Source organism: Belonocnema kinseyi, chromosome 8 (assembly GCF_010883055.1).
Source record: "Belonocnema kinseyi isolate 2016_QV_RU_SX_M_011 chromosome 8, B_treatae_v1, whole genome shotgun sequence".
Taxonomy (NCBI): Eukaryota; Metazoa; Arthropoda; class Insecta; order Hymenoptera; family Cynipidae; genus Belonocnema; species Belonocnema kinseyi.
In genome coordinates, this window is record NC_046664.1 from 98,101,069 (window position 1) to 98,110,456 (window position 9,388).

Below are 9,388 nucleotides of genomic sequence, written 5' to 3' on the forward strand. Positions count from 1 at the left end.
GTTTTTATTTAAAAAGGGAACTAGGGGAACTGGTTTGTTTCTTTGAGGAACTTGTCCAACACTGCTTTTGAATAGTTATACATATTTGTCTTCCCTATTAAATATATATTGCAGCAAAGAATAGGTTTCAGGATTCTATTACTTAAAATTTTTAGGTAAATGTATATAAGAATACTTTTTCGTGCATCGTTTATTAAAGTTTAATGTAGCTGGTTGAAGTTTTTCACACTTAAATTAACTAAAAGAAAAGTTGTTTAGAAATGAATAAAAGGAATATTTTTGTATAACAATTTAAAATAAAAAAGAACATTATAAGAAAGGAAATGTCTCTAGTCTGCTTGTTTAAAGATCTAAATTTAATTTTTTTTTCAGTTTTGATCAACGCGCGAAGAAAAAAATGTTTTGTGAGGATTTCTCTTATAAAAATGCATAAAAAGCCACGCTTGGAGAAAGGGCCCCATGAGTGTGAAACTTGTGGAAAAGAATTTTTTACTCCACGTAAGCTTAAGGATCATTTGCGTCACATTTGTAAAAAAAGATTCGCAGACGACCATAAAATGAAACTGCACACAGCCACTCACGTCGAAAATGACAGACCTTATAAGTGTTCAGTTTGTGCCAAAGCTTTCATGAACTCTTCCCATTTAAAACTCCATGAGCAAAGTCACTTAGAAGTGAAACCCTTTCAATGTGATATTTGCAAGAAAGGCTTCTTAAGGAAAAGTGATTTAAAACTACATATATTGGTCCACGAAAACAAAAAACTTTTTTCATGTGACATTTGCTCCAAAGATTTTGTTACGAATTCTGTTCTAAAAAAGCATAAAAATGTACACTTGATGAAAAAACACTACATTTGTAAAATCTGTGGAAAAAGATGTGTCAATGCCAATAACCTTAGCATTCACATACAAAGTCATAATGGAGAAAAGCAGCTCGAGTGCAGTATTTGTAAGAAAACATTCAAAAACTATTACACTATGAAATTGCATATAGTTACTCATATGGAAAGTGGTGAAAGGTACAAATGTCCAGTTTGTGCGAAAGATTTTGTAAAGTTCGGCAGTTTACAATACCACATGCAAAATCATGCAGAGATTAAGCCATTTGAATGTGATATTTGTAAGAAGGGATATTTAAGAAAAGGTTATTTAACGAACCACATGCGGATACACGAAAACAAAAAACCTTTCGCCTGTGACACATGTTTGAAAACTTTTGTAAGTATGTCTCTTCTAAAAAAACATCAGAAAACGCACTCGGAAAAAAAGCCCTACGGATGTAACACCTGCGGGAAAAGTTTTATCAGCAGAACTGCGCTTCGTGTTCATATGATTCGTCATACTGAAGAAATGCCTTTTGAGTGCGATATTTGTAAGAAAAAATTCAAGAAACATGTAACAATGAAATATCACATAATAGATCATATGGGAGTGGGCAAACCATACAAGTGCCCACTGTGTACAAAATCATTTTCGAGATCATCGTATTTAAGTGCCCACACACAAAGGCACAAGGGGGTTAAATCAAGCTGTGAATTTGAATGCGATATTTGCAAAAAGACGTTTTTAGCCAAGGCTTCTGTAAAATCACACATGCTTATCCACGAGGACAGAAAATCTTTTGTTTGTGATATTTGCTCGAAAAGTTTTGCGAAGAAAACTTATCTGAATGTTCATAAGAAGCTGCACTTGGATAAAAAACCGCATGAATGTCCAGTTTGTGCGAAGGGTTTCGTGAAAGTGTATCATTTACAAGTCCACGTGCGAATCCACTCAGGAGTTAAACCCCACAAATGTGAAATTTGCAAGAAGAGTTTTTTAAGAAAGGATGGTTTAAAAGCACACATGCTTACGCACAAAAAGCTACACATTTTTTCTTGCGGCGTTTGTTCCAACAATTATGTGAAGATATCTGACTTGAATGATCATATGAAAACGCATAACGAACCCTCCGGGTGCGAAATCTCTACGGGAACCTATATTACTAGAAGTCACACTAGAAAAAGGGAGTTTGAATGCGATATTTGCAAACAAAAATTCAAGAAACGTGAGACAATGAAACAACACATAATGGCCCATATGAGTGATTGTAAAGGTTATATGTGTCCTGTGTGTAAAAAATGTTTTACGCGATCGTACAATTTAAATAAACACAGGCTCATCCATAAAGATAAAAAGGAATCAGAAGCCCACAACTGTGAAACCTGTGGAAAAAGATTTATTGGTACACAGAAGTTTAACAATCATATGCGCAGCCACACCGATGATAAGCCTTTTAAGTGTGATATTTGTGAAAAACAGTTCAGATACGAACATTACTTAAGGTTTCACAAAGTAAGTCATAAGAAAAGTAAAACTAAGAAGTTTCGGAATAAACAACCTGTTTTTGATTCTGTTCTGTGCAAGACTTACGAGGAGAAAATGAAAGATAATCTACAGGGTTATAGCAACGCAGATAATAGTTTTGATCAGAATTTGTTTGGACATAATATAGTTAGCACTTTCAATTCAGAACTGAGGAGTGAAGTGCAAGAGCAAGCGAACTATATTTTACCGCACATTAAAACTGAACTGGATGATACATTAGATTCAAATTTCGGAATAGAATTTGAAGCAGTGAAGCACGAGCAAAATAATGTAGTTAGTGTAAAAACTGAAATTACGAGTCAAGTGCGAGATCAAGAGAACAGTAATTTGGAAATTTGGCAGGAAATCAGTCTTGAATCAAAGACAGAAAATCCAAACTGTATTTTCTTTCCAGTGAAAACAGAGCTTGAAGATATAAAGCCGGAAATTTAAGTGATGGAATACAATTAATGAAATACAGATATTTTTATTTTGCGCAGAAACTAGTATTGTTTAGCAACACAGTGATCACTTTTGCACAAATTTATTTTTCAAGTCAAATGTTTGATACTTTGACTTCTATTTGTAGCTATAAATAACTTTTATAATTGGATGAAAACTATTTACTTTTTTCAATAAATACAAATATTGTGAAAATTGTTCAAGTTCAAATGCATTTGAATAGGTATATTCATTTCATATCTAAGTGGATGTTTATACGTCGATATATACAAGTTTTTATATTTGATCCCAGACACCAAACAATATTTTACTTTATGAACGTATGCAAATTCAAAAAATTATACCTATGAATATCGTATGTGAAAATATAGAGTACATATTACTTCGTGAATAACGAATACGAATAGCGGGAACTGAAATTCCAAGATTAAACATTGAATTATATTTATTTCTTACATAAAATTAAATTATAAACATTCCAATTTTAACATGAGTCATAAGTAAAATATTTTAGTCATATAACAATTGTAACGTCTGCTATGCATTAAATATCGCATCAATATTATTTTCTTCAGTTGCGTTCCAGATAATGTTCTCAACATTCAAAATATATCTTAAAAATCTTTTTATTTTATTTTATAATAACAAGTAGAAAAGGGGACTTGTTCATAATTGAGATTCGATTTGCAAACATATGTATTTTCTTTTTAATCCGCCTTGCTTACAAACACACTCACAAAATTGTATTGTGTATTTTCTTATAATGCCGGCGTAAATTACCACTGTGATTACAGCCATAGCTACAGATGGAACATGTAAATTTTTTTTCTCCAGTATGAATAGGTAAATGCTGACTTAAATTTGATGAATTTGTAAACCCTTTGCCACACTCCGAACACTTATATGGTTTCAATCCAGTATGAGTACGTGAATGTAGTTTTAAATTGGAGGTACTCGCAAACCGTTTATCACACTTAACACATGAAAATGGTTTTTCTCCAGTATGTGTGCGGATATGTTGGGTTAAATTCGGTTTCGATACGAATCTTTTTTTACACACTGAACAGGAAAATGGTTTCTCTCCAGTATGTTGTACCAAATGATTTCTTAATTTGAATTCCGTTGCAAATATTTTATCGCACTTTTGACATGGAAACTTCGTGTGTGTCTTCAAATGTCTATTCAATTGTATCAATAGCTCAAAGCTTTCGTCACACTTCGGGCATTTGAATGTTTTCTCTCTGAAGTGTATCCGCATCAAATGTGGCTTTATTGATTCCTTGGCTGCAAATTTTTTTTCGCAGATGTCACATGCAAATAACTTCTTTTCATTATGTATTAGGAAATGTCGGTTTAAGCAATGCCTTTGTTGAAACCGTTTGTCACATTTTGAACACTTAAACGTTTTCTCTTGAAAATGTCGCTGCACATGTTTTCTTAAGGATTGTTTATCTATAAATTTTTTATCACAAACATCACAGGTAAATGGTTTTTCGCTAGTATGTATACGCTGATGATGCCAGGTTAAACATTTGTCACTTTTAAAGCTTTTTTCACACATTGTACATGAAAATGTTCTCTCGCGGACATGTCTTGCCAAATGTCTCCTTAAATCAATAACTACTTTGAATTTTTTATCGCATAATTTACATGCAAATCGTCTCTCTCCAGAATGTGCCCGATTATGATGTTGGACTAAATTACCCTGGATTGCAAATCGTTTACCACAAATTTTACAGGAATGTGGTTTTTCCCCTGTATGTGTCCGGTAATGTGGTAGTAAATTATTTTTGTTCTTAAAAGATTTACCGCAGGTTTTACATGCAAATGGTTTCTCTTCTGAATGTGACTGAAAATGTTTTTTTAAACACAACACTGTCATAAAACTTTTATCACATGTTGCACATGTAAAGGATCTCTCCCCAGAATGCTTTAGTATGTGTTCCTTTAAATGAGACTTGTGTATAAAGGTTTTTTTACACTTTTTACATTCATATGGCCTTTCTCCTGTATGTACGCGGAAATGGTGTATTAAGTTAGACTTCCATGCGAAGCTTTTGTTACACGTTTCGCATACATACGGTTTTTCACCGGTATGTCTTCGATAATGAGCTATTAAATATGTCTTGAATTTGAACCTTTTATTGCAGATTGAACATGTAATCGGCATCTTTCCATGGAGATTCCGTTTAATATCCTTCTCTAGCTGTTCTAAGATTTTATTTTTTGTGACATCTATGCTTGGGTCTATCTTCCATTTCATACCCTAGAAAATAAGTTATTAATGGTTTAAACATGATACACACTTAATAAAAAATAGATAAAATGAAATGATTGGAAGGGAAACTGTGATATAAACTGATGAAAGCTATTCTAGTCGAAATTTAAAATCAGGGCATTTGGGATAATGTGGGACATCCATGTTGTATCCGGAAAAACCATTCTATAAAAAAATGAACGATTCAGGACATCGCAATTTGCAAGACACAGTCCCGCATTTTACGATGCTTCTTGCTTAAACTGTTGCAATTATGCGTATAATAAGTAAACAAGTTTTTTTCTTGACTAATGATATAAATATGAAAATGATTGGTCCTTGCAATAGTATATTTTTTATTTACTTATTTCAATGAAATATTTTACCTGAATACTTGCCGGATTTTTTGCCGAATTGTCTTTTAGTAACCCATGACACATATTTTTTAAATTATCATCAGGAACTTGACTTCTGAGAACATTTTTTGCCGAATCCTTGCAGTTAAAAGTTACTGAAGAATCATCAATGTTGTGAATATCCTTTTTATCAAATGATTTGGCGTCAGAATTACTAATACCTTTTAATTGTGATTCTCTATTTCGGGAGCTTCTTCTTTCAGAGGTTTTCATTCTTTTGAGAGTTTTTTCGCTTAAATTTACATCTTTGCTTAAAGATTTTGGAGGACATGGATTTTTTTTAAGATCTGAAATTTGAACATTAATGACTTGATTTTCCGTTAATAAAGACGATTCGTTCTGAGATGTCGAAATAGAACTTTCTTGGCGTGTGACTAAATATTTGTTATCTTCTTCCTCGATCTCGATTTGCATTTCTTCGTCCAGATTTGGATATTGGGGTAAAAAACCTTGACCACAAGGAATCACAGCATTAGACAGAACTAGTGGATCATCAGATGTACCTGAACTTCTATTTTCAAATAATTTAGTGTTAGTTGATGGAATATCCGGGTTTTCAACTTTTATTGCTAAATGAGTGAGGTCGTAATTTGAAAATCGAACTGGTTTTGGTATTAGATTCCCAATATCATTTTGATCTACCGGTTCCGCTTTGATATTTAAAGTCAGATTTTGATAAAATGAATTGTTGCCATGATTACTATCACCTTTTAATTGTGAATGAATACTTCTGAGACTTCTTCTTTTCGGAGTGCCTCGTGCTATTGGGTTTTCTATGATATTAACAGTGATATTTTTCTTCCTTAAATTGATAACTCTTTCTGAAGATTCCGAAAAATATGGATTTTTGTTAACATTTGGATCTTCAACATTATTGACTTGATTTTCTGTTGATAAAGATTTGTTTTGAAATGTCGAAACAGAATTGTCTTGACCTATGAGAGATGAGAGTAAAGATTTCGTATCTGCTTCATCGATCTCGATTGGAATTTCATTATCCAAAATAGGAGTTTCAGACAGAAAACATTCACCAAAAGAAATCTCTGTAGTGGAAAGAATATTTGCATTAGCAGACATTTCCGAAATCTTATTTTTAAAGAATGTAGTATTCGTCGAGGGAATATCTGGATTTTCAACTTTTATTGCTCCATGAGTAAAATTGGAATGTGTAATGTCAGATTTATTTCGTGCTACATCTTGGAGATCCTTTTGATTAACAGCTGCTTCTCGAGATTCAGCATTCGTATATGCATTTATTTTTAATTTCATGTTGTGCTTAAATTTACTTCCCATGCCAACCAAGTAATTATTATTTAGATGGACCATTGTACTTGTAGTTTGCTTTTTGCCATTGACTTGTATACCCGTCAAAATCTTGAAAACCATAATATATTTTACATTTTCATTTTGTGTATCGTTTATGTATTTAATTCATAAATAAAATATAAACTATACAATAATATAATTACCGATTTTATCTGAGTTAAAGATACATATACAAGGCACTTTTCCCTGCTTTCACTTTAATTTTATGATTGTGCACTTTACATAAAGGATCTGGAACTAGAAATAACAAAAATAACGTCCATTTTGTCAGGAAAGGCATAAATACGCTTGACATTTTTATTAACGTTGAGTTACTAACATTTTCCTTCTTATTCTAAATTTGTCATTTATGAACTTCAAAATTCAAAAGTTTTTATATATTTACACCACTAAATATAGAAATAATTAGGTACAGTATTTATAATAATTTTTTTACTTTATTTTCAGGGTGGCCGCCTCGGTCATTAAAATAAAAAAATTTAAACCTTTAAAACTGAAAAGTTTTCCATTTGAAGTAATAAAAAATGAACTGCAAATTAAAACACTCAAAGTGGCCCTCTTTTAATTTCTAAAATTTTCAAATTGGAAGCTTATACAAATTTTAATTAAAACACTCAATAATTTACGTGTATAAAATGGAAGTTTTTAACACTTTTCATTAAAAATTTTTTTAATTAAATGGTATTGAACTGCAAAATTTTCAACTTTTATAAATTGACAAGTTCAAAGATTCTCCCAATTTAGAAAAATAATTAATAACCAAACTTTTCTACCTTCAAACTCAATAAGAATATTGAAAAGAAAAAACTGGCTTCTTCCATTTCAGAAAAATAATAAACTACCAAAATATCGTCTCTTTCAACTCAATAAAATTGATAAAAGCAAAAAATTTTCCTCTTACAATTTAAAAAAAAATTAAAAGCAAAATTTTTCTCTCACAACCGAATAAAAATGTAAAAAATTACTCTTCTTTTCATTCATAAAATATTGAAAATGCAAATTCTCATTCTCTACTCTAGACAAATTTAAAAAATCCAAAATATCCTACTAACAATTAGATAAAAATTAAAAACTAAAATGTTCTCCTTTCAAACTCAATAAAAGTGCAAGAAATTAAAAAGTTCCACTTACAATTTGACAACAAATTTTATATGTACCAAAATTTCGTCTCTTTCTTTCGAAATTAGAAGTTTTATACATAAATTCTTTCAAGATGAATTATTTTAAGTCGTTTGAAATTAATACTCATACCATTTTTATTCATATACATATAAAAATTACACGTTTCTCTTGAAAATTAAACAAAATTTTTAATTAAAGGTAAACTGAAAAATTGATTTCAAAATATTTTACCAGGATTTGATATTCGATAAAAGCGTTTGATGATGTATCTGTTATATTGAAATTAATTTTTAAAAAATTAATTTAATAAGTTAAAATATGTAAATTGTTTCATTTTCGACAGATTCAGAATCATTCGTTTAAAATCAATTATTGTTCAACTCTTAATACTCGAGTTACAGTTCAACTTTAAAAATCGATAATTAATTTATATTTATCGTTGGTCAACCTTAAAACGCTTTCAACGCCAAATTTTCAAACTCAAACGGTTTTAATTTTTAATTATTAAAGTCTGGGAAAAATCAATTCAAATTTTTCTCAATTGAAAATCTCCGCTTAAAAATATTGACCTAAGGCGAAAATATTTTAAGTAAAACGTTTTAGAATCACGCATTGTAAACTGAGTGATTTCATAATATATAAAAAGTTATCAATAATTGAACTTCACATATGAAAAGAAAGCTGAAATCGAACTTATTTTAAATAAAGAAATTCACTATTATTTCTCGGTTTTTTTTAGATATCAAAAAATTTCCGGTAATTTGCAAGGATAGTGGCCACGATGCTCGATCTGAATATTATTGAGGTTATAGTGTTTTAATATATTTTATAAAGGTACTTTTCGAAGAAAACTAAAGGTAAATTACATAATACGTATTTAGGTAATTTTATTGTATATTATGTCCATGATATGCATGTCGATTCGTAAACAGCTCACCTTTTGCAGTATAATCAATATTCTAATAATCACAATAGATCGTACAGATTCGTGTGCTATTAATAGGATAGCGTGATATAATATGAAAATGGAAAACACCAAAGAAGCACCATTTCTTAAATTTGATAAACATAAAAAATCAGAGCGTTTTGATTGTTTTGAACAAAGTAATAATCAACAAAATCCACATTCCACAAGTGTTTACGTCTACTATCGTGCACTATATCACATCATGACACTATGCATATACAATATATATTGTCCTATTCCTTTTCAACCGCACTCTGAGTTGAAAATGACGGAAATGTTGACCGCGGCCACAGTGGCGCTGGCTGTGCATTGGTGTAATGAGCGGATATAATTCGCATTCTCGCTGCTAGGAACAGCACAGTCAGTGACGCAAATTCGCGGTTTCAGGTTGAATAAAAAGAAACTCAAATTTGAAGAGCGAGTCTTGAATTCAGAATTTAAGTATTATTTTGAAGAAAAGATTGGCAAGCAACAGTCGGGCAAATCGACA

At 31.0% G+C, this 9,388-nt stretch overlaps 2 protein-coding genes across 4 annotated transcripts in view; one reads left to right on the forward strand and one right to left on the reverse strand.

The window, feature by feature from the left end:
* The first annotated feature begins 376 nt into the window (after positions 1–376).
* LOC117177730 (zinc finger protein 493-like) lies at positions 377–2,968 on the forward strand. The gene has a single exon (XM_033368627.1). The coding sequence runs from the start codon at positions 426–428 to the stop codon at positions 2,799–2,801; it is 2,376 nt and encodes a 791-aa protein (XP_033224518.1). The 5' UTR covers positions 377–425; the 3' UTR covers positions 2,802–2,968.
* Positions 2,969–3,277: 309 nt separating this feature from the next.
* The window catches only part of LOC117177729 (zinc finger protein 23-like), a 12,627-nt gene continuing 6,516 nt past the window's right edge, over positions 3,278–9,388 (reverse strand). Inside the window, exons 1-4 of one of the 3 annotated variants that reach the window (XM_033368626.1) lie at positions 8,869–9,135; positions 6,953–7,040; positions 5,454–6,857; positions 3,278–5,076 (exon numbers count right to left, since the gene is read on the reverse strand). In XM_033368626.1, the coding sequence (XP_033224517.1) occupies positions 3,544–5,076; positions 5,454–6,809 (2,889 nt within the window). In that variant the 5' untranslated portion in view covers positions 6,810–6,857; positions 6,953–7,040; positions 8,869–9,135 and the 3' untranslated portion in view covers positions 3,278–3,543. Of the gene's footprint in view, positions 5,077–5,453; positions 6,858–6,952; positions 7,047–8,868; positions 9,136–9,388 lie in introns of those variants that run through there. The other 2 variants (XM_033368624.1, XM_033368625.1) reach the window with 2 other exon arrangements.